General features: G+C 45.9%; 1 protein-coding gene and 1 long non-coding RNA gene across 2 annotated transcripts in view; one reads left to right on the top strand and one right to left on the bottom strand.

Annotated features, from left to right (window-relative positions):
- Positions 1-25,668, bottom strand: part of LOC130885451 (uncharacterized) — a 50,936-nt gene that overhangs the window by 6,627 nt on the left and 18,641 nt on the right. The window lies entirely within an intron of this gene.
- The window catches only part of Edaradd (EDAR associated via death domain), a 41,856-nt gene that overhangs the window by 12,001 nt on the left and 4,187 nt on the right, over positions 1-25,668 (top strand). The window contains exons 4-5 of the mRNA XM_057786927.1: positions 5,967-6,025; positions 23,586-23,631. Of these exons, the coding sequence (XP_057642910.1) occupies positions 5,967-6,025; positions 23,586-23,631 (105 nt within the window). The remainder of the gene's footprint in view (positions 1-5,966; positions 6,026-23,585; positions 23,632-25,668) is intronic.

Here is a 25,668-nt window from a genome sequence, read left to right as displayed (position 1 = left end):
GAGATCTGGAACAAAGCACCACTCAGAACCCAGTTCTCCTTACTGAAGATGGTAAAACAGAAAGAGACCAATAACTTGGCTTGAGACCGGCTATACAATTGTCCTCAGAAATGAGTTTCCTTATTAAAATGTGCCCATCATTTTATACCAGATTATAAACTGTATTTGACCAGGCATGAAATAAAGCTAGCCGGGTTCTGTGTTCAAGTATCTGAACTGACTCAAATGTGTTTAAGAAGGAGGGGAAGAATTGGGTCTCATAAGCTCATGCCTAGAATCCTAGCATCTGAAAGGCCAGGCCAGGAAGACTGGTAGGAATTTAAGTCCAGACTGAGGTACACAATAAGTTCTAGGCCAGCCTGAGCTATAGGATGAAACTCTGCTTCAAGAAAACCAAAAAGAAAAAAAAAATAGAGAGAGAGAGAAAGAAGGAAAGAAAAGACTGATTAGCTCAGGGCTCTCAAGGGGCTCTAGATCCACACATTTAGGGGTGATTTTGACTCAAGCCTTTGACCTGTGGCTCTGTTGTCCTCAGTGCCGCCCTTGTTCCTGTTGAGGAAGGAAAGAGGGTCTCAGCACTGCCATGCTGTTCTCCCCAGAACCGTGATGTGTTCAGTATGGGTCACATGGCCAGCCCTGAATCAGTGTTTGTCATCAAGAAGATGGGGAATGAGTGAGCCCTGAGCTCTGGCTGGGAAGGCTTGGAGTAGATTTCATTGAAACCCAGCAGTGTTTTGTGGCCAGACAAGCAGCAAGAGATTCTTGTCAGGCTCCAAAGTCACCCCCATAGTTATCTTTTATATCCCGTAGCCTCAAGTTTAAACAAAGTAAGGATCAAAAGTGGCCAGATCCTAGCTTTCCATGGCTCTGTGCGTGTCTGCAAAGCCAGCATGCGGCTTGTTATATCACAAGGTTGACCTTGTACCCTGTGGGCAACCCAGAGATGAGGGCACAGGGGCAATCAGATCATCCCAGCTATGGAGAGGGCAGGGCACGTGGCTGTCTGGTTTCTGTGCAGAGGTGTGGAGCCCCTTGCCCGGGTGGGTTTCCCGACATGCCCCCGGTGGTGGGAATAGGGGAGAGATTCCCGCCAGGGCCATCAGTGGATAAGTCCAGGTTTCAGCCGAGGCATTGCTCTGTCCCCTCCTTGGCCCCAGACTCTCCTGTCCCTTAGAGTGACGTCATTAGCATGTCAGTCTTCTGCATGTTCCTGGAATGACTGTGGGATTGGGGAGGAGGCCAGAGCCTGGCTCGAGTGTAAACCATGCCTGTGCTTGGGAGATTTCCAGCAAGCTGCCTTTCCCTGAACCCTTTCCACAGGTAAATTGTCCCTTCTCTGGAGCTCCTCTTTTCTAGCCTATTTAGTTACATTTTAAAGTTAGCATACAAAGTGATGCGTGTCATCCTGGCCTTGCCTTACATATGTGTCATTATCCCTCCCTGCAGTCTTGGCCCCTGCTCCCTCTGGCTAATTCACTTTCTTCCCCCAGATGTTCCCTCTCAATTTCATGTCACACGTATTCCATTCACCTTTTCTCCCTCGGGGATGGAGGGAAGGCTGCCCCAAACCGCACAGAAATCAGTTTGGGGATGGTCAAAAACTTCTAAGTAGACTGGCCCAGGGGGATGCTTTGGATGCATGTCATAAAGCTCTTTTCTTCTTTGCCCTTGAATGTGATTTCCTGTTTTGAAAGGAAAAGATTGCTGCTAAGTAACCTGATCCTGCACTAGAAACATGGTCAGGTCGCTCCTAGATCCTGTGCTTTACACATCTTTCTTCCAAGTCCTTTATAAGAAGCATGACTTGGAAACCATGCGGCAGGCCTTCCCATTGTCCTATGTCACAGGGAATAGAATAAAGTCCATCATTTTTAAAACTCCAAATAAATGCACCATTTTGTAGGCAAATGAATCTTGGTTAGAAGCTTTCAAATTTGAATTCAATGATAAGGTGATTTAATGTCTGATAGTGTTTTCCTTTATCTTCTTGAAGAAGATGTATCTGTCATTGGAGGTTTCTGATAGTTTTCTCATGGAATTTGTGCTTTAAGAGAGGGGAGTGGAGGTGGCCAGCCTGAGAGGGGATAAGAACAAAGAAGAATGATGCTGTGTCTGAAAATGGGCCACACTGTAACCTGTTACTTTATATGCTGACTGAAGGAGTTACCGAAGGGGCTGGGGAGATGACTCAGTTCACAAAGTGCCTGCTACATAAACATGAGGACCAGAGTTCAGATCCCCAGCACTGCGTATAAGACAGGCATGGGGATTGGGTCTGCAAACCTAGTTCTGGGGGTGGAGTGAGCTCAGTGGTCAGCCAGCCTTGCTGAAACAGTGAGAGAGACCCTGTCTCAAAAGCAGTAAGGTGAATAGAAGACACTTCACATTGACCTTAGGCCTCCACAAATGTATAAATAAGTACATAAACAAACAAACAAATGAATATTTAGAAACAGTTATTTTAGGAATATAAAATTCATATAAAATAATTTAAGAGACTAATTTGTGGACCTAAAAATAAACTAAGCTGCAATCTAATTCTATTAAGTATCAGCTGGAATTCCAGCATTCCTGTGAATCGGGCTGTCTAGTTTACTTAATATAGTAGCCACGGGTAATTAGCTTTAACAGTTTCCCTATGGTTGAGAAAGGACTCCAGGCTCATTTTCTTAAATAGGTTAGGCAAGCTTCCTAGCCTCTGCCCTCCTGTCGCGGGAGCCCTACACGTTGTTTGTGCGCGGCTTAGAGCTCTTTTTTAGTGCCGGGCAAGCTCGAGTGCTTTTGAACAATGTGGTTTTGCTGTAAGTCAGGTGGAAATCTAGAGTAGTTTCAGTGGTCAGCATATGATTTATCACACCTGCTTCTCATCAGGGACAAAAGCATAGCTTCCTCCGGAGCCAGTCCCTGTCCCTAGGCTCAGGAGTTTCTGGGGGCATTCTGCAGGGCTTCTTCCCCAGAAGTTCCTCTGTGACCCTGCAGGTGCTTGGTGGGCGTGAGATGGGCATGGATTACTTACTTTTCTAGTTACTGAGACCAAGTCCCTGACAGAAAACAAAACAAAACAAAACAAAAAACAAGCAAGCAAGCAAACAAACAAAAAAAAAGCAGCTTAAGGAAGGACTCATTTTACTTAAAGTTTCAGGGTCCATTCCTTCACAGGGATGCAGGGCAGCTGGTCACATGACATCTGCAGTCAGGAAGCAGAGAGAGAGAAACATTCTGGCACTTAGCCTGCTTCCTTTCTCCTTTCGTTTGGGTCCAGGACCCCAGTTCATGGGTGGTGCTGCTGACATTCAAGGTTGTTCTTCCCTCCTCAGACCTTTCTAGGCAGATTCTCATGAACACACTTAAAGATGTGTTACCATGGTGATTGTTGATGATGATGATGGAGCTGTTATGCTACATTGCAGGGGCTTAGTACATTTCCATCACGAATCTCCTGACTACTCCCAGAAGCTGCTAGATTGAATGTGTTTGGGGAAAACAGTTCTGGTATTTGAGTGAGCGTCCCCGGCAGGAAGCAGCTGCACACAGAGGAGAGCCCTCGTGTAAATTAAGAAAACATTTCATCTTTGGCTGTCCTGGTGGTACAGGCCTGTTACTGGGAAGGCTGAGGCAGGAGGATGGGGAGTTCAGAGCCTGCCTGGGTTAAGAATGAGGCTATCCTAAGCAACTAGGTAAGACCCTGACACCAAACAGTCAAAAAGGAGCCCAGAGACAAGCTCAATGGTAGATCATCTGTTATGTATACGTGAGGACCTTAGTTCAACACCCAGTCCCGATAAAACAAACAAACATACATACATACATACATACATACATACAAAAACCTAAATTTCCTTTGGAGTGCCTCTCTCCTACTATAAGATTCAAAAAAATCTCGTAGTAAATTTAAGCTGCAGGGGCTGGAGAGATGGCTCAGGGTTTATGAATAGGTGCTACTCCTCCAGAGGACCTGAGTTTGGCTCCCAGCACCCATATATGCCTGTAACTCCAGCCCAAGGGGATCCCGTGCCCTCTTCTGGCCTCTAAGGGCACCCACATATACACATATAAATTAAAATAAAATATTTAAAATGCAAAGAAAAGTGATATAGACTGATCCTGTTCATCTTTGTATGAATCTGAGCATTCATGCATACTGGGGGAACTGCTTTAATGTTGAGATACAGTCCTAGCCCCAGGAATTTGAACTTCGCTGTTATTTTAAGCACCCAGAATATACATTTTACTTCAGTTTTTTTATTGTGATGCTGGAGATCAAACCCAGACCCTTGTGTATGCTAGGCGAACACACTCTGGTGCTGAGCCTCTGGAATGTTCATTTTACAACTTCAGCATCACCCTCACGTAGCCTGCTGTGAGGAATGTTCAGATTAAACAAACCCTTGATGGCCTTTCCTCCAGGGACTAGTCATGGATCTCTTCGGGGTCTGGACTCCATCCAGTTGAGTGCTCTTGTTTGTAGCCTGGGTGGGGCCCTCCAACTCCCAGATGAAAAGATTTGCTCTCCGGGAACAGGAAGCAGCAATGCTGAGCAAAGTGCAGGAGCACTGGCCAGGGGAGCAGTAGCACCCAGTGCTCTGCCTCCTGTCTTTATTGATCAGCACAGGGTCCTCAGCCCTGCCCTGCCTGACCACTTCATTGCCCTTAGAGGTCAAGGGAAAGATAAGCAGTGGTAAGGGAAATAGCAACAAAGGGGCAGGCAGGTCACTACCCTGAATTGCATCAACCAAGGTACCCAACAGGGTTCTCCCTGGGTGGGAAGCCCCTTTCCTTCTTCCAGCCCCAGAAGAGCCACACCTCGCCTGTGCTGCTGCTGTGCACGCACAGATCATGTTTAGAACAGACCCAAGCACAGGAAGCTCACGAGGTGAATCCCCTTAGTCAGGGGAACCCAAGCAACAGTCAGCCAAGGTACTGTGCTCTCACTGCCGGGACAAGTGTGTGTCCAGAGACTAACCTGCCACCATCCTCTCTAGCCACTTAACGGTAGTTTCATCCTGGGACAAGAGATGCTTCATGGTAGGTGGTGGTGGCTCATGCTTTTAATCCCAGCACTTGGGAGGCAGAGGCAGGCAGCTCTCTGTGAGTTCAAGGTCAACCTGGTGTGTGTGTGTGTGTGTGTGTGTGTGTGTGTGTGTGTGTGTGTGTATATATATATATATATATATATATATATATATATATATATATATATAGAGAGAGAGAGAGAGAGAGAGAGAGAGAGAGCGAGAGAGAGAGAGAGAGAGAGTGTGTCCCGGACAGGCCCCAAAGCTACACATAGAAATTCTGTCTTGACAAACCAAAAGTTCAAGTCCACCCCAGGCAGCCATCACCAGTGAAGTTAGTTAGCCAAGAACAGATAATTCATTCTCATCAAATGGCCTTGACCATGGCCTGGCCACTGCATTGATCAGGAAGTAGTTTTGATGGCCATCTCTATATCCTGTTGATGAAGACAGGATGCTACCCTAAGGGTGATGAGGCTGACCAAACACATGGTGTTTGGTCCTGAACAGATGAAATAAGGGTGCATCTATAGAGTCACCTACGCCTGGGTAACAAGAACAACTCATAGTGTACAGAGCTACACCAGGTTGCATTTAGGAACACGGAGAACTTGAAAGAGTACAGGTTGTGAGAGGTAGCTTCTGTGGGAGCTACAGGGTGGGGTGTCTCTGGATCCCCTGGTAAGGCTACAGCCTTGTTTGAATAATTCTATTTGTTGGCAGTGAAAGGAACCCTGGTTCTCCAAAATCAACAAAACCATGCTTAACCCCCCCTCCCCCGAGAAGAACATTGCTGGAGAGAAGAGCTGGGACCTAAACTTGTCCTCATTCAGATCCATCCCAATTTTACCAGATGTCAAGGCAGCTCTTAATTCTGAGTTTTAATTTTAGGTCTTAGACTGGAGTGTGTGCTTTCTTTACCAAGCTGTATATATTTTTTTTTTTGCCCCCCAGCCAAGGAGTGTGATTCAGTCGTTTCCAACTGTCCACCAAATAATGATGATCAACATCAGGTAAGAATAATATTAGCTATTTGTTCGACTTCAAATACCCAGAAATTTTGTAAGAATGATCTGAACGAGCTTTAAAAATAAAAATGAGGACATGTATAGCAGTGCATGCCTGTAATCCCTCCATCTAGAGGGCGGAGACACAAGGATCATGGCTTCAAGACCAGACTGCACTGTGTGAGACCCTTCTCAAAAGACAAGAATTGGTTTGGGAGATGCTTGTGCAAGCATGAGGATCTGAGTTCAGATTCCCAGAACCCGTGTAAATGCAGGTGCATGTGGTGGCCTGCCTGTAATTTTAGCAGTCGGGAGGCAGGAACAGGGGTCCCAGGAGCGGCTAGATGGACTAGTGGAAGCTCTGAGTGCAAGTGACGATAGGGAGACACTGAATATGGGGCTGTGACCTGCACACACACTCAATAATGCTCCACAAGGGTGATGTGGGAGTCCCCTCTGTATGCTGTGATTACCACTAATGAATAAAGAAATTGCCTTAGCCTGTTGATAGGGCAGAACTTAGCTAGGCAGGGAAAACTAAACTGAATGCTGGGGAAGAAGGGTAGAGTCGGGGAGAAGCCGCGTAGCCCCACCAGAGACAGATGCTGGGAACTTTATCTGATAAGCCACAGTCATCTGGCTATACAAAGATTAATAGAGATAGGTTAAATTAATATGTAAGACTTAGCCAATAAGAAGCTAGAGCTGATGGGCCAAGCAGTGATTTACTTAATACAGTTTCTATGTGGTTATTTCGGGTCTGAGCTGCCGAATGGACCAGAACGACCAAGCGGCCTTATAACAACACAAGGGTGAGTGTCTAAAGGTGAGCAGTGGAGTGACATGTACTTCTCTGTCATTTCTCTGTTTTCCTTGTCTTGTTCATACAAGCTAAACTTTAAAATATTAAACGTTTTATCATCAAAAAACAGGAGCTGGGGAGATAACTTGGTCAGTAAAGTGCTTGTTATGCAAGTTTGAGGACCTGAGTTCAGATCCCAGCACCCATGGAAAGAGCCAAGCACAGAAATGTGTGCCCACAGTCCCAGGCAGAAGCATGCAGATGGGATAGCTCCAGGTTCAGTTAGAGACCCTGTCTCAGAAACTAAGGTGGGGAGGGCCTGGTCCTATCAGGTCCACATCTGCTCACTTTCTCAGGGCTCACTAGCAACATTGTTTACAGTTCAATCTCTGTTAAAGGAGAGTGTACATTGGTTTCCTGGCTGCCCAGACCCAAATAACCACATAGAAACTATATTAATTACAACACTGTTTGGCTGATGGCTCAGGCATATTTCTAGCTAGCTCTTACATCTTAAATTAACCCACTTCTATTAATCTATATCACCACGAGGCAATGGCCTATCAGTAAGATTCTGGCGTCTTTCTTCTTTGGCAGTTACATGGCATCTTTCTGACCCCACCTCCTTTCTCCCTGCATTCAGTTTAGTTTTCCCACCTAGCTCTATTCTGCCCTGCCATAGGCCAAAGCAACTTCTTTATTAATCAATGGTAATAAAACATAAGTACAGCTTACAGAGGGGAATCCCACATCAGATCTCCTAAGCTACAGTTAGAGCATTAAGTGATTCATGCCTGTGCCTTCACACACCAAGATGATTCCTAGCAAGTTCTGCTTAGGAATCCTTTAAAAACAAAACTACGTTTTGAGGCAGAAGTGGAAAAGGACCTATCAGGTGAAGGACTAAAGGTTCAGCTAAGGTAGACTAAAGATGTGTGTTAGAGTTTGGGCTGCTGATGACCGTTAGACAGGAAAGGGGCTTCTCTTGGTAGTGGGAAAAGGAAGTGCTAGAGGAACTGAAGACTTTGAGGCCTCCTACACTCTGAGAACGGAGGACCTGATTGGTGGATTAGCTAACTCTGACATTTTTTTTTTCATTCTTAGAAATAACCCACAATCAATTCTTTTTATAGGATTGAATCATTTGTTTACAGAGTAGTTTTAGGTTCACAGGAGAATCGAGTTGGAGGTGCAGAGATTTCCCACCTAACACCTTCCCCACGAACACAGCCTCCCATGTTGCCAGCATCCTCAACCACAGTGGCACAGATGTTACTGCTGGTGTGCCCACATTGGTACATCATCAACCACAGGCCATGTGTTGACTGAGTCTCCTTCTGGGTGGCGTACATTCTGTGGCTTTGACCAAATAGTCAATGCCATGCACCTGCCATGACAGAATCACACAAGGTAGCTTCACTGCACTAAAAAGGCTTCTTGCTCAGCTGCTCACCCCTCCCTCCCCCAGCCCCTGGCAATCTCTTATCTTTTCATCATTTCTATAGTTTTGTCATTTTCAGAATGTCACAGAGTTGGGATCATACCATTGGACTTCTTTAGTTATATGCATTTAAGCTTCTGTGTCTCTTAATGGTTGGCATTTCATTGCTTTTTTTTTTGTGTGCTGTGTAATATTTTACTATCTGGATATACCACCGATAATCTATTTACCTACTGAAGGATATCATAATTAGAAGAAATAAATCATTTTGATTCATTTTCAATATGGGGTATGTTTAGAGCTCATCAAAGAATCAAAGATAAGTAGGAGGCATTAGGCCCTTCTTTCCTCTAGTTGGCCACTGAAGCCACCTTGTCTAGATGGTGGCAGTTTATCTTGGGTTGAAAAGTTACAGGGAGTCTGCTATATGGCTGAGCCATAGTCACAGACAGGAGGATTTTACACCTGTGGGTATACGTGAGATGAAGCTTTGCGTGCCGAACTACCAGGGTGGAAAACTCAGTGGGGAGTTTGTTAAGTGAGCACAGAGACTGTAGCTCTCTGGCGTCCCAGACTCTGGAACAAAGGAGGCAGGAAGGTTTGGAGATCAAGGACTTTAAAACCCACGTGTGTCCTCAGTCAGTGGCACTAGCCATTTTTGCCTTTTCTCCAGGCTGATGTCAGTTTCTACAGAATTGGGTCTTGCATGTTACGATGGCTGCCTCAACCTTCCGGCACTTAGGAAAAAACAGCTCTAAGCACCCGTATGCAGGTTTGGGCATGTGTAAGTGTCCGGGAACATGCCTGCCGGCTCACAGGGTGAGAAGGTTCAGTTTCGTAAGAAGCTGACAGCGCGGTGTGACTTCCAGAGTGGCGGCTTCATTCTGAGTTCTCACCAAAAGCCGATGAAGTCCGGCTGCACCACACTCCCTCCAGCAGTTAGTGCTCTCTCTGTTTGGATTTTTTTTTTTTTTTTTTTTTTTTTGGCTATCCTAATAGGTGTATAGTGGTTGTTTTAATTTGCATCTCTGTGTTGGCAGGTGATGTGTATGGAGTGTTTTCTAATATGCTAACTTGAATGTTTTATTTATAAGGCGTGTTTAGGGATTTTGTTTATGTTTTTAAGATATACTGATGTATTTATTTTTATCTTATGTGTGTATTGCCTACGTGTATGTAAGGGTACCACAGGCATGCCTGGTCCCTGCAGAGGCCAGAAGATAGCATAGGAGTCCCTGGACTGGAGTTACAGTTCTGAGCCATTCCATGTGGTTCTCTGTGAGAGCAGCCAGTGCTTTTAATCATTGAGCCATTTTTTTTTTTGCCCATTTTTAAATTAGTTCTTTGTGTCCTTTTTGTTGAGTTTTTAGAGTCCTCAGCATATTTTAGATAGTTCCTAATTCAAAGTATTTTTTGCAAACAATTCTCTCCTGGCATGTGGGTCATCTCCCTTTTTTTGTTTTTGTTTTGACAGGGCCTATAACAGGACAGACATTATGTTTAGCGAAGTCCCTAGGAACCACTGTGTAGGAAAATGTTATTACAGTGTGACAGTGGACATGGCCAGGGAGACCACTGTGCCAACCTCCACGTTGAGGTAGACTTTATGATCTTATCTAAAAGCCTCTAGAACATACAGCTTTCCTGGAGGGCATTTACATATCTAAGTGTTTGGCAGGCCATTTGGATTATTTTTTTGTTTATTTTTTAGTTAATATACAAAATGATAGGATTAGGAAGGCATTTTAAAACATGATTTGTTTTTGCTGATCCTCTTTCCTTCTCCCCACCCCAGTCTTCCCCTTCTGCTTTCACCACACGTGTGTCCCTCCTCTCCTCCGTAAGGAAGGGGACAGTGGCACTTCTTTGCTCTTTACCTGAGAACATCACCTGTTTTCTGTAGAAATGACCAAAAAAGTTAACAATGCCCTGTGATTGACCTGAGCCCTTTAGAGATGGCTGACCTGATTGTCTTGGCCATTCCCATGCTGCCTCCAGAGGCCTGACATTTCTCAGTTGGTAGCAGCTGGTGTACCATGCAATAAACCTAGAGGGATTGAGGGGCCCTGGGCTGAAAGTACGGCCTGTGTGGATGCTACCAGAGCTCACCCGGTAAATGTGGGGTTTGTGAGTTTCCTTCCTGGTTGTGTTTCAAAGCCCCTCAGAAGCATCTTAAGAGAGGAAGAATTCATTTGGGCTCAGAGTTTCAGAGATACAGTCCATCTTGGTGGGGAAGATGTGATGGACTTCCTTGTGGTAGGAGCACATGGTGGCAGTTCCTCACATTGTGGTAGATCAGAAAGCAAAGACCCGGCAGCAGAGGTAGGCCGACAAAGGCCTGCCCTTAGTGACCTCAGTCCTTCAAGCTAGGCCTCGCACCCTAGAGATTCCACAACCTCCCCAAACAGTGCCAGCCTCTGAATCTGGAGGCGACATTTCAGACACGTGAGCCTGGAGGTGACATTTCAGACTGGAATCCTCACTCAGGGCTCGCTCTTTTCTTTGCATTGGATTGTGAGGCATTGGGTAGAATGTTAACCAGCAGCCTCGTTGTCTTGGCAGAGCAATGGGCTCACCAGAAGATATGTAGATCCAAAGTCATTAAGTACATGGTAATAACAGGGCATGTCAGGGACCGGCAGGGCTGCAGATGCTGTCTGCCATTAGTCAGCCTGGCAGGCCTCTGCCTGCAATTCTGGACACGCAACAATCCTTACAAGCTCCAACAAGATCTGTTTCATAGATTGGCAGGTCCTTGAGCTTTCTTCTCTGAGGGAAAATCAGATAGCTCTGGTATATTTGGCAATTTCTTACTTTACCCCTAGTGTAAAGTTTATAGGACAAAGAACCAGCACTGCCAGGTAAGACTGCAGATTTCCTTAGCATGCACATATGGTATTTTTGACTCTTATAGGAGAGACGCCTGCTGTAGCCTGTCACTCCAAATAGACCACACTCTTCCTTAAGCCGGCCCAAAAAGGTCTCTTGACACACAGTTGTCTGGCCAATCTTGGAACGAATTTCAAGGGGCTGGAAACCACCTGCTTGGTCCTATGCTCATGGTCTTGACATCTCCCTGCATCAGGTGTTTGGGGTTGGCAAGCAGTTCATGCCAGATTGAAGATGCTACCTTTGAATAGACACTTTGATATTAAAAATACTTGAGCTGAGATGGCAGGATGGCTCAGTGGGCACGGCACTTGCTGCCAACCCTGATGACTTGAGTTCAATTCCTGGCATCCCACATGGTAGAAGGCAAGAACCCAGACATTGTCGTCTGATACCCACACTCATACTATGACATTTGTGAACACACAAGCACACACAGGTACACACACACACACACACAAATACATATAATTATTGAAACTTAAAAATTAAATAAATAAGTAAAAATTCTCAAAGCTGGTGTGATGGTTCACACCTGACATCCTAGCACCTGGGAGGTAAAGGTAGGATGTTCAGTTCACGGTCACTCTCAGACACATAGTCAGTTCAAGGCTAGCCTAAGCTACATGAAACCTTGTCTTTAAAACAAGAAAGAAAGGAAATAGAGGCTGGAGAGGCAGCTCAGTGGTTCGGAGCACTGACTGCCTTTCCAGAGGACCTGATTTGATTCTCAGCACTCAGCTGCCCAACCATCTGTAACTCCAATTACAGGGGATCATATGACTTCTTCTGGTTTCTGTGGGCACACACATGTGACATACATTCACAGACACACATGCACATACATGTAAATAAAAACAATAAAAATAACTCTTTGTTAAAAAAAAAAAGGCAACTAAAAGTGAATAATAGTCTGGGGGAGGGGGGTGCACACCTTTAATCCCAGCACTCGGGAGGCAGAGGCTGGTGGATCTCTGTGAGTTCCAGAACAGCCTGTTTTACAGAGTGAGTTCCAGGACAGCCAGAGCTACACAGAGAAACCTGTCTTGAAAAAAAGAATGAATAATAGAGTTCCTCTTTTCATCTTCTGATAAGCAGAGATAATCCTGTCCCAAACCAGTAGCCATCTGATTCTATCTCCTGCCGGGACCTGACCCCCTCAGAACACCAGCTTACCTTTTCTAGGCTGCAGGTGTGCATCCCAGACCCTGACTTTGCAGTGACTCCACACACACACACACACACACACACACACCGCCCTGTGTGCTGCCCCCTGGAGGGTCTGGTCCTGGATTGGGTCCCTACTGGGAACAAATCCTGTAGCCCATATGCTGAGGTTTTCCTCTCTGTCCCAACTTGGCCCCTCTCTGCAGGTTCCCCTCCCTACGTCTTCTTGTTTGCCATTCAGGGCTTTCTCGCGGCTGCAGAAAGATGTTCTTGTCTTTCCTGGCCCCCACAACCCTATAATGGATGCCTTGGCGCTGATCCGGGTGAATGCCCTGGTCAGGCATTTTGGTGATAATGTCACTAACATTTCTGAGGGGTCTGCCTTGTCAATTCTGAGGCGTCCTGTCCCTGTGTTTGATGATTAGGAATAATGGAGTGTCAACCTTGATTGCCATTGGTGCCACAGCAAACACATGCTCCCCAATGTCCCTCACACATGAGGCTGAGATAACTTTTTTTTGTAATGAATCTCTCCAGAAATAAACATCTAAAACAAAATTGTATTATTTTGACTTGATATGGCATATTAAAGCCAATAGCTTCAACTTATTACTGTTTTTTGAACCAAGTCAAGATTAAATATTTGTGGCCTTGTTAGGGCCTGTAAATCCTGGCTAACTGGGAGGCTGGTGCAGGAAGATGAAAGGTTAGAGCTTGGCCTGAGCTACAGGATGAGTTCAAAGCCAGCCTAGGGAACTTGGTGAGGCCCTTAAAATGTTTTAAAAGTGAAGAAAATAATACCAAGACTATTTCTCAATGGTAGAGCATTTACCTAGCATGTGTAAGGCAATACGTTCATCCCTTTGTTCTCCAAAATATATGCATATATGTGGACACATGTACACACACATATATCATATACACACATGTATGTATGTGTGTTTACACATGTACATATACACGTGTATATATAAAATGCATGCTTACATGTACATATATACAAACATCTATTTGTGCATATATACATGTACACATATATACATGTGTATGTATGCATGTATGTGTGCATGCATATATTTGTGGAAAGGCATAGGGAAGTCAAAGGTTTCTATTACTTAGCTGTTTTCCTTTGACAGTCTAAAATTTTTTCCTTAGTGATATCAAGGCTTCTTGTCACTCTTCAGAGCTCTGCTAACTGTAACACTCTTGGGTTTCATGAATGGGTTAGAGTCCCCGTGGGCCTCAGTTGACCTAGATGTCTAGCAAAACTACCCTCATATACTGAGGACAGTGGAAACAGATGTAATTTTGTAGAAAATTATCCATCCATACCTCTTGCTAATCAAGTGAGCAGTCTCACTTTTAAGGGCAGGACCCCAGAGAAGGTCGAGTGCATGATACACATGGTGACACTGGACATTGGGGAGTTATAAACATCTCCATGCTTATTAAGTCAGTATAAAACTGACTTCAATCACACTGTGTAAAATATTAAACTACAAAAACAACAACAACAACAAGAAAGTCAGACATGGTGGCTCATGCCTGTAACCCCAGTACTTAGCCAGAAAATCAGCCCAAGCTACATGAGATCCTGTCTCAGGCAGGCAGGCAGGCAGGCAGGCAAGCAGGCAGGCAGGCAGGCAGGCAGGCAGGCAGGCAGGCAGATAAACAGACTGACTGACAACCTGCTTTAAAAGAAACTCCAGGCTGAACTGCTCAGGAGGAAGGGTGCCAACTGTCGAGTCTGAAAGCCAGTCTATCTCTAGGATCCTAGGAGATACTACTAAGTAACTGCTCAGAGCACTTGCTGCTCTTGCACAGCCTCAGCCCAGCCCCCGTGTTGGGCAGGTCATAGCCACCCATAACTCCAGCTCCTGGGATCCAGTGCCCTCTTCTGGTCTCCTCAGGTACCTGCACACGTGCGCACGCGTGCACAGACACACACACACACACACACCCCAAAATTAGAGCTGGAGAGATGGTTCAGTGCTTAAAGTGCATATTCTCTTCAGAGGACCTGAGTTCAGTTTTCAGCACCCATTTTGAGTAGCTCATAACTGCCTAGAACTCAAACTCTGGTCTCTAAGAGCACTGCACTCAAATATACACACACGTGTACACACACACACATATATATATATACACACATCAATGAATATTAACAAATCCAAAAATATTTTTAAAAGAACAATAAAATAAAAAATTTTAAATATGAGAAATGTTTTAAACCAGGTGGTGGCATACACCTTTAATCCTAGCACTCGGGAGGCAGAGGCAGGCGGATCTCTGTGAGTTCGAGACCAGCCTGGTCTACAGAGAGCTAGTTCCAGGACAGGAACCAAAGCTACAGAACCAGAGAAACCCTGTCTCAAAAAGACAAAAACAAACAAACAAACAAAAAAAAAAAACAAACAAAACACAACAACAAAAAAAAAGAAAAGAAATATTTTAAATAATAAAATACATTGAAATAGTCATCCATATGTAAACTATTCCACGTGGAATAGCATGGCCTTTCTTGGGCTCACATACTATTACACGGCTCAGAAAAATCACTGAAGCACCAGTGTCTGATGCTGTTCTCTTCACGGCATGGCTGACAAGCCTCTGTTCCCAGCATCACTGGTACTACGAGTCTGGAGTTTGTGAATGAAAGGACCTAAGGAGAAGCTCCCACCACCCTGTAATTTCCATGCCCTGTGGTCTACCTGTGTTTGCATGTACCGACCATAATCACCTGTGAAGTGTTCTATATTTCTGAACAATAACCGGCTCTACTCCCTATATAAAGGGAAAACCCGCAGTCTTTGTCTCTGCACCTGTAGCGTGGGTTTGGAATCACACTCAAGCACCCCAGCCTCCCAGTTCTAGCAACAGTGAAGGTTTTTGACCCACACTTCAACCCCCGCTGGGGCAGGCCTATGCCCATTGCATAGAAAACCCACTGAGGAGAAGAAAGCACTAAGGGTACACAAATCTGTAGGTTTGTTCTCATCTGAGCAACAATCGTGGCATTTCTTTCAAATTTTTGTACTTCTGTATTTAGCTTTACATCCACAGGGAAGAGACCCCTGGCCTCGCTTGAATCCCTGCTCACCTTTGTGCGGTCTTTGCTGTATCTGGGCTTTTAACACAGGACTCCAGAGATGCTGGTCTTTATGTGTACAGCCAACAGTATGTTCAGTGGAGACACACCAAGAGCATGTCCTTTAAAATCAGGACCAAGACGTCCACTGCCCCTTCTCTTAGTTAATATTTTGTGCTCAGTCTTAGCGATTACACGAGAGAAAAGCATAAAGGGAATGAAAATGGGAAAGAATTCAAACTCTCCCTGTTTACAGATGGCATGACATTACTTCGGCGACTCTATAAAATCTACTAGAAAGCTCCTATGTCTAATAAACACAGTAAAGTTGCAAGATACAAAACCAATATAAAAATAAAGGCAATATCCTTCATATGTTAAAACATATACCACTGAGAAAAAAATCAGGAAAAATATCCTACTCAAATTAGAAAAAAAAAAAGTACCCAGGAACACACCCAGCTAAAGAAAAAAAACCTTTCCAATGAAAATTTCAAGACACTGAAAAAGGAAATCAAAGAAAATACTAAATGGCGGGAAGACCTTCCATGCTCATGGATTGTCAGAGTTAATATTGTGAAAATGACTATACTATTAAAATTAGCCTACAGATTTAATTGAATACCTATCAAATTTCTGATGTCACATTTCACAGATCAAGAAAAAAAAACCAATACAAGAATTCACGTGGAACCAGAAAAGACTACAGATATCCAGGCAGTCCCAAGGAGTAAGAATACAGCAGCGGGTATCACAATATCCGACTTCAAATTACACTATAGAGCCAGAGTGACAAAAGCAGCCTGGGATTGGCACAGGAACAGATAAACCAACGGAGCAGAATAGAGAGCCCAGAAATAAACCAGCAAAGCTATGCCCACCTAATACTTTTTTTTTTTTTTTTTTTTTTTTGGTTTTTCGAGACAGGGTTTCTCTGTAGCTTTGGTGCCTCTCCCGGAACTAGCTCTTGTAGACCAGGCTGACCTCGAACTCCCAGAGATCCGCCTGCCTCTGCCTCCTGAGTGCTGGGATTAAAGGCGTGCGCCACCACCGCCCGGCCCACCTAATTCTTGACAGGCAAGCATGCACAGTGGTGGGGAGATAGCCTATTTAATAAATGGTATAGGTGAAACTGAACGTCCACCAGCAGGAGAATGAAATTAGGTATATATTATTATTTAATTTTTAAATACGTTTATTTAATTCTTTCTCTTGGATGCATCAGTTTTGTCTTTCTAGTTGTCTGAACGCAGCGGGCCCCTTCTTGCGTTCCCCACTATCCTCTTTCCTGCTTTATTGGGTGGCATTCACTCTAGGTCTCCCCACTCTGCTGAGGAGCTCTTCCATGTATGTGCCTCTGACCTCCCAGCACCTCCACTCTTAGCCAGCCAGCTTTTTAAATTTCTTTTGTTTTATTTTATTTTGAGACAGACTCTGTCTTGCCTGGAATTCTCTGTGTAACCCAGGCTAGCCTCAGATTTCTGATTCTTTTCCACTTCCTGAGTGCTTAGATTACAGACACGTGTTACTAATGCCCATTTTATGCAGGGATGGGGATCAAACTCTGGGCCACGTGCATGCTGGGCAAGCACTCTACCCCCGAGCTACATCCTCAGCACTCAGTTAAACCTATTTTGAACATAGCCTTTGTGTTCCAACCCTAGAGATATAAAGATGAATAAGACACAGTTGCCACCCTTCATGGTGGAGCTATAACAGAAGTATACACAAAATTCATAACCCAAGGAGCACGGAGAGTTATTGGAGACAATGACGCCATCTCTGGGGATTGGAGTGAAGAGGACAATGACTTAGGGCAAATGCAGAGACTCCTGAGGATGAGAGGAACCCACTGGCTCAGCTTGTACCTTAGGAAGTCAGGGGAGAGAGGGACACGGGGACCTCAGTGGTGAGTGCAGGCTCTGCATCAGGACCCGCTAAGACTCAGGATAGTCAGTAGGTGTATTAGTTAGGGTTCTCCGGAGGAAGAGAGCTGGCAGAATGAATACATAGCAAAGGGAGATTTAGCAGATTGACTTACAGGAAATGGTCTGGATAGTCCAGCAATGGCTGGAGGCCTCAGCAGTCCCAATCTGGTACTGAAGGCCTGAAGGATTCCTGGAGAGGCCCAGGACTTCTTGTTGAAAGAAGTCATTGATTGAAGTCAAGGAAAGACGGCAACAGGTAACGTGCCCAGTCGCAGCAACAGCACAGTGGATGAACTTGCCGACAACGAGAGGTGAAGCCAGCGGGTGAAAAGCAAAAGTGTTTCCCTTAATCCTGCTTCTGTTTGGACCACAGGCGGAAGGTCCTGCCCACTTGGAGGGTGAGCCTTCCTGTTTCAAATCGCCTAATCAAAAAGATCCCTTACAGATGGGTCCAGAGGCTTGCCTCGTGGGCAGTCTGGATCCTGTCAAGTTGACAGCGTTAGGATCCTAGGACGAACAGGGAACAGCGAGATCAGATAACGTGAGTGTGTGAGGTTTGTAGCTTTCTTTTCTCCAGCAAAGCATAGCAGCTTAGAGCAAGCTGGATAGGAGTGTAGGAGACTCCGTGGATTGACCAGGGGCCCGCACTTATCTAGGAATGATGGCTGTCATGTGAACTTGTCCTGGGGAGACATAGACAAACATCTGCTCACTCCAGATAGGGCAGCAAAGACTGACCAAAGAAAGCAATGACTCCATCCGAGAGTAGCTTGGCAAAGTGAGGAGGTTGGATTTACCGATGAGAACGTGAATGAGGGCTTGCTTGCAGGAGTGTGGGTGACCCCAAAGCTTCTGATCACTGAAAAGTCTCACCCCAACACGAATGACAACATCGTCATAGCTACACAGATGGAGTCCCCCTCAGTTAAACTCCCACACTCTATATGAGCCATCATGTCCTGTGGGCAGAATTACATACAGCTGCCAGGGGCATGCAAGGCAGAGTGGTTGGGTCTTTTTTTTTTTAAACAGTACTTTGTGTATTGAGGTAAAATTCTGACACAAATTTTGGAGTAAAGCATAAAAAACAGTTGGGATTAGAGCTATAACTTAATTAATAATCTTTAGTTTTCTGATTGCTTATATGTCTTTTTTCTTTTTTTCCACATTTTTTTTTAAATTTATTTTTACTTAAAAATTTCTACCTCCTCCCCTCGAGTGGCTGGGTCTTAGGTGAGAGTCTAAGGACCTTCCCACCGCCTCCTGCTATGGGGAAGATCAATAGGCCTGATCTTGAGGGTCACTTCCAAGTTGTCACAAGAGAAAATATAGCGCTCAGGCAATAACTAAGTGGATAGGAATGGAGGTGAGAAGGGGGCTTACGGAGTTGAGGCTACAGAGCAGGTGGGGATGGAGGAGAAGTAAGAAGACTCGTGTTGAAGGGCAACTTGTGGGATGGGCTTGAAGACGTGGGCTGCATTTTGTGTCCACAGTGACCTCCTTCCTTTTTTGTTCCCCTCCCTCCACAGACATTTGGTGCTCCAGAGCCCAGTGATCCCCCACTGTACAACACACACCATGTCCTTGCCATGCGGCATGCAGCCTAGAGCTGAAGACAAACTCCAAACCCAATGCCACCGGCACTGTGGGTGATAGTACAGGATACTGTGGGAGGACCCAGGTCACAGAACCCACATGGGGCATTTGGAGAAGGCCCCCACGAGGAAGTGATGTGTCAGCTGAGGCCTGATGGGGGCAGGATGGGAACCTGACAGAGATAGGTACCTTGGAGCATTCCAGACAGACGCGGCCGTGTTTTCCAGTCACATCCGCGGCAGCACTGCCCACCAGAGAGACGTGTTCATTTCCACTGCATATGGCCTCACTCGGCACCCAGACCTGGCTGCCCTCCCCAGCACTCCTGAGGGTCCCCGCCCTTCTCTCTGACCCTGACTCTGCTTTCCTCCCACTGCCATCACTGTGTGGGATCTGGGGACTGCTGGAGGTTGGGACCTCCCAGCTTGCTCTCTGCTTCTCATCTCTCCTCCCAGAGTCTGCTCAGCATCCCTGGTTCCATCACTTGCTGCGGTCTCTTTCAGGAAGCTCTCAGCTTCTAGGGCCTATCACATGAAGACCTGACCTCTTCCTTGTCTGTAACCTCTCCAGAGCCTGCTCTGCCTTCTCTCCCCATACTTTGCCATCTCTGAGTGACTTCTTCACCTTAGTCTTCTTGTTTCCTCCCCCCTCCCAGAGAGAGAGAGTCTGTATCCCGGACTCAGCCCCTGCCTTCCATGTGTCCTGTGCCTACAGCCAGTCAGGTATCTCTGCTGCTAATTTCACACTGTTTTGGGTAGACATGTCCTTCTTCCAGTGAGAGCCCACGGTGAGTCCTACTGTCTGTAGACAAAGTCCAGCACTTACAAGAAATCAGCCATCCCCTTCTTCCTGCTTTCTTGCTCCTCATCTCTAAGACCCAGTGACACTGAGTCATTCCTTGCTTTTCTGTGTCCCTGTCAACTTCTGTGGGCTCTAGGCAAATGCCCCATTCTGCAACTGTCCACTGTGACAGACATCCCACACGGTGATGGCAGTGGGAGGAAAGCAGAGTCAGGGTCAGAGAGAAGGGCGGGGACCCTCAGGAGTGCTGGGGAGGGCAGGACCAGTCTCAACCATCTTTGTGTCTGGGAAATGACCTCTGATTTATTTTGTTATTCATAGTTTTGTTGTGGTATTATTTGTGTTTTTGTTGTTTGGTTTGTTTTCCAGAGACAGGGTCTCGTGTAGCCCAGGCTGGCCTTGTACTTCTGCTCCTGCAGCGGTCACCACTCAGGTGCTGGCTTTGAATTCCTGATCCTCCTGCCTTCACCTCCCAAGAGCTGGGGTCATAGAGGTACGCACCACCACACCTGATTTGTGTTTGTGTGTTTTACGTTCTCACTGTAGCTCGGACAGGTGTCTACAATCAGCAGATCCTCCTGTCTCAGCTTCCCAAGTGCTGGGATAACAGAGTGAACCACCACACCCAGTTTTGGTTTTGTTTAACTTTTCTGTGACGCTGGGGCTTGAACCTGGGGCCTGCACAAACCAGGCAAACACTCCCTCACTGAGCTACATCCCCAGCCCCCTCTGGCATTTTCAGTCTGTGGAGACCTCTTCCTGGGGGACTGCGTCACATCTCCTTGAGTGCTCACCATCCTCAGGCTGGCCTTTCGACTAGGCCTGTGATTCTTCCTCCTGTACCTCAGGTCAAGGGCTAGGGTCCTTGGACCTGTGGATATGGGTTCCTGCATGCAGCTTCGACACATGAACAGCTCAGTAAACACATGAGGAATAAAGGCAGGAGCGTTGTGTCAACAAGACCAAAATAAATAGATAAGGTACAAAGCGAGTCTGTTCTGGTTTCTGTTGGGAGTTTCACCTGAAAGCAGCACAGTTCCCAGGCCTGGAAACGAAGGTCCTGGCTTATCTTTTGTTTCATTTTATTCTTGGAGGCAAAATCTTGCTATGTAGCCTGGGATGGCCTGGAAGTTCTCACAGTGGTAGGACTAGGGGTGTGGGCTACTATACATGGCCACCCTGGACACTCTTCTGTCTTCAACCATTGCACAATAATTCTGAGTTGTACTCCCTGGCCACATCCTGAGGGTGAATGTGACCAGCTGGTATTGCCCTGTTATTCTCTAGATGAGGAGAACTCAAATAGAATGAGCCAGGCCACGCAGTTTTGACTTCTGGGAAACACTGTGTTTTATCAGGGACCTCTATACCACAAAATCTACAAACCTTTAACATTCCCGTCTCTCTCTATGACTTGCAGTTTCTGTTCTGTCCTTTGTAGCCCACGCTTCCGATTCATTGAGCAGAGCTGACTGTGTTGATATAAGAGTGAGCAGGCCTGCCCAGGCCTGTGGAAACTCTGCAGATAGGAAAGGGCAGGTCTCCACAAGGCCTTCAAGGCAGTGAGTGTAGTCTTGTGGGGATGGGGCTCCCAGGGCTCCACCTTATTACTGTGTAAGGCTGTGCTGAGGTATTCAGGCCCCTCCAGGGGCTTCCTCTAGTTCTTACACACACACACACACACACACACACACACACACACACACACACAAAGAGAAGGGGGAAAAAAGCACTGCAGAAATCTCATGGCTCCCAAGCATATGCTGGCTTTGTTGTCCTGGAGCATCAGGGAAGGCAAGAAAGCAGAAAAACAAAAGCAAAGATTGTCTCAATTCCTAGGGGAAAGGTGGGAATAGGAATGTCTCTGTGGTGGGTGGAAAGCTAGTCTTGGGATTAACAGATTATACACTGCAGAGAGCTGGGATTCGTGATTTCAGGGCAAGGAAAAAGGCTTCTTAGAGGATTAAGAGAAAAGCAGCAAATGCTTAAAATATACTAAACAGTGACACTGCCCTTGTTCCAAGACAGTGTGTTGTTTAAATCCCACCTTCGTCTTGAGTTCGTAATCCTCCTGCCTCTGCCTCCTGAGTGCTGGGATTACAGGTATGTGCAGTGTGTCTGGCCAAGTTAGTACTTCCTTACAAACGAAATTCAGACACCTGGTAATTAAAAGCCACCTTCAGGTATGTGGGAGATCATGGCAGGTGATGTCTGCCTGGAGCGACAAAGTCCCTTGCTCCAAGGAGACCGCACTGACGACCACTGTCACCCTAAGACAACATGACCCTGGCAGTCGAAACAGAATCCCAGTCGTACAGGCAGGGCACTGTCTACTCGTCCAGGGATTGCCGTTACTTTTTCATATTTGGTTTTAGCTGCTTTGCAATAAAACGTAAAAGACATTCATAGAGAGGCTTGGAAGATGGTTGAGTACTGGCTGCACTTGCAGAGGACTGGGGTTTAATTCTCCGCACCCACATGGTGCTTTATAACCATCTGTCACATCATTTCCATGGGATTTCTTGCCCTCTTCCAGCCTCTTCAGGCACCAGGCACACACATGTGGTGCACAGACATACATGCACACAAAATACACATAAAAATGAACTTTAAAAAATCCATAGGGAAGGCAAAGAATTGTGGCCTGGAGTGTGTGCTAAGGAAATGGATCCTTGCTTGGGTCAAGTGCCTGCTGAGCAAGCACTGAACCTGAGTTCAGATCCCTACACCCACATGAAAGGTAGGTGTGGATGATACCTCTGTAACCTTGACCCTGACTGGGGCAGAGTATAGAGACAGGCAGACTCCTGGAGTTCACTGACAAGCCAGTCTAGTTAGAGGTAAGAGACACGGTCCAGCAACCACATGGTGGCTCACAACCATCTGTAATGAGATCTAGTGTCCTCTTCTGACCTGCAAGGCATACATGTGGGCAGAATACTGTATACATAATAAATAAATAAATCTTTAAAAAAAAGAAAGATATAGAAGGATGGTGGGAGACACCAACATCAATGCATGCACAAACACCTCTCTCTCTCTCTCTCTGTTTCTCTCTCTCTCTCTCTCTCATACACACACACACACACACACACACACACACACACACACACACATTTTAGCCTAGGCTGTAGGCTGGCAGGTCTAACCAAGACAGAATGAAAACCAAACTGCTGTGAGATAATGCTCTTGTACCCTGTAAAGATTTGTCACTTGTATTGGTTTAATAAAGCACTGATTGGTCAGTAGCCAGGCATGAAGTATAGGCAGGGCAACCAGACTAGGAGAATTCTGGGAAGAACAAAGACAGAGACAAAGTCACCAGCTAGATGCAGAGGAAGCAAGATGAAAATTCTTCACTGATAAAAGGTACCAAGCCATGTGGCTAAACATGGATAAGAATTATGGGTTAATTTAAGTTGTAAGAGCTAGTTATAAATAAACATGGGCTAATAGGCCAACCAGTTTATAATTAATGTAGGCCTCTGTGTGTTTCTTTGGGATTGAACGACTATGGAACTGGGCAGAACAAAAACTTTTGCTTACACAAAACAAAGAAAACAGCTTATAATAAGGGTAAAATAAAATAGGAGCCTTGGTTACATGCTCCCATGGTTATATGCCTTCAGACATTTGAGATAGGACCCTGGCCTGCTTCACCTTTGTCCAGCGTCTCCTGGAGCAGTTGCATCCTGGGCTTGTTCCACATTCTTGTAGCTCACCATCACTGAGGACCATCTCTGAGCATCAGTCAGGCCCTCATACTTAGTTGGTAGAAATTTAACTAACAAGGAAGGTTGACATTGCCATTTTCTTGTGGCCATGATTTTAATGAAGGTTGATTTTTGTTTTAGGAAGAAGAAAACGACTTTCCAGACAGCACTGGAGATCCCCTTTCAGGTAAAGGATTGCCTAAGGTTCCTGGGCATTGGGAGTAGCCGGGCAGAGTCATGAAAGTTATGCAGTGAATATGGGTATCATTGACTTGTGTTATGTGTGTGACTTTATAACTATCTGATAATCAGCAGTTAGCATTCATCCATGTTGATTATAATTGTGTGCATGTGCGCATGCATGTGTGTGTGCATGCATATGTGCATGCTTGCGTGTGTGTGTGTACCTCAGTTTTTGAGACAAACTCTCACCAGGCCCTGGAGGTCTCTGATAAGACTGAGCTAGTTGGCCAGGGATTCCTCCCTCTGCCTTCCCATCATGGGGACCACAGATGCATGTTACTACCCCTGGTTTCTTTATGTAGGTTCTGAGGACCAAACTCAGATGCTTGGACTTGCATAGCAAGCACTTTACTGAATGAGCTATCTCTCCAGCCCCAACCGTACTTTACTGAATGAGCTGTCTCTCCAGCCCCAACTCTACTTTGTTTTTAAGCAACAGCATGTGCTTTGGTAACCAAAGCATAAATCTTGCCCAGTGACTCTTCATCCTTGTTATATTTTCTGGGTACAGTAGGGGACATTCTTTATTCCTGGGACCCAAACACCTCCGTGGAGCCTGGTGTCAGTACATACACTGGGAACGCCGTCTTTCATGAACATGTCCCAGTCCCTTTGAGTGCCTGAGGGACTCACCTATTGAATGTGTTTTGATGGCGAATTCTTAGTCACTTCTATAGAATCCCTTCTGAAAGGCCCAAGTTATGCAGAAGAGGCAAGAGATTGTGGGAGGGGAAAACATATCAGAACTGGTTACAATCCGCATGCAGAAGAGAGTGACTTTCCATCCTACCTTGGCATAACCAACTACATAGCAAGGTACGTCTTCATTCAAGGCCCCCCACCACCCCAATGCAGTCCGGGGGATGGAACCCAGGACCCTCACATGTTAGGTAAGTGCCCTCCCTCTGAGCTATATCCCGAGTACTCCTGAAAATGTTCAGAGAGGTTTTTCTTTGACCTGGCCTCCTTCGTCTGTGGACCCTGCACACTTCTTGTGCTGACAGCCACTGATCTGTAGTCACCCCTTGAGACTGACTTCCATCCCAGCTGTGCATCTGCAGTCTCTGCGGGAGCTGGGAAACTCCCGTGCCCTGCTGCCATGCCACACTAATTAAAATGGGATCTTGGTGGCTGGCCCAGATGTGAGGAGGATTTCCCACAGGGGTTGGAGGGAATCAGTGGGTCCCATCCCAAGTGAAGCTCAAGAGCCACTGTCCCCCCGACAGCTGTCCACTGGGTCATGCTGTGTATTAGGAGGAGGCTTGGATGGATGATGTCTTTAATCCTTGAAGCCACTTTTGAGACCAACGTCATTACCTGTGTTCACAGAGTGAGATGAGGGCTTAGCACACACCTGAATTTCCGATCCTCCTACCTCCACCTCCTGAGTACTGGGGTCGACATGTGTGCACCAGTTTTATTTATTCATTTATTTATTTATTTATTTATTTATTTATTTATTGGCTTTTCGAGACAGGGTTTCACTATAGTTTTAGAACCTGTCCTGGAACTAGCTCTTGTAGACCAGGCTGGCCTTGAACTCACAGAGATCCGCCTGCCTCTGCCTCCCGAGTGCTGGGATTAAAGGCGTGCGCCACCACCGCCTGGCATGCACCAGTTTTATGCAGTGCCAGTCACTGAATCCAGGCTCAAGCCTGCTGCACAAGCCCTATATGTACCCCCAGGACTCTGCGCTCTGAGCTGATCCCCATCCCCTTGTCTAGAAGTGACCGGTAGGACGAGAGTGGTGAAAGCATCAAAGTGAGGGATGAGTATTTTCTCAATCATCTCCTCTCTTTCCAGATCTAGAATTGAGCCGCAATCTTTTTATTTAGAGATCAAGTCTGTACGGTTTTCCAGCAACATGTACTCCTGGCTTCCTCTTCCCTCACTGAATTCTCCCCTCCACTTCCGCTTCCCCGAGAAGCAGAATCCTCAGTTATTCACCCTTGGGGCAAATACAAATTTAATTTATTCTTAA

Source organism: Chionomys nivalis, chromosome 13 (assembly GCF_950005125.1).
Source record: "Chionomys nivalis chromosome 13, mChiNiv1.1, whole genome shotgun sequence".
Lineage (NCBI taxonomy): Eukaryota > Metazoa > Chordata > Mammalia > Rodentia > Cricetidae > Chionomys > Chionomys nivalis.
The sequence above is the reverse complement of the archived record's forward strand: the minus strand, read 5'-3'. Positions and strand labels throughout refer to the sequence as shown.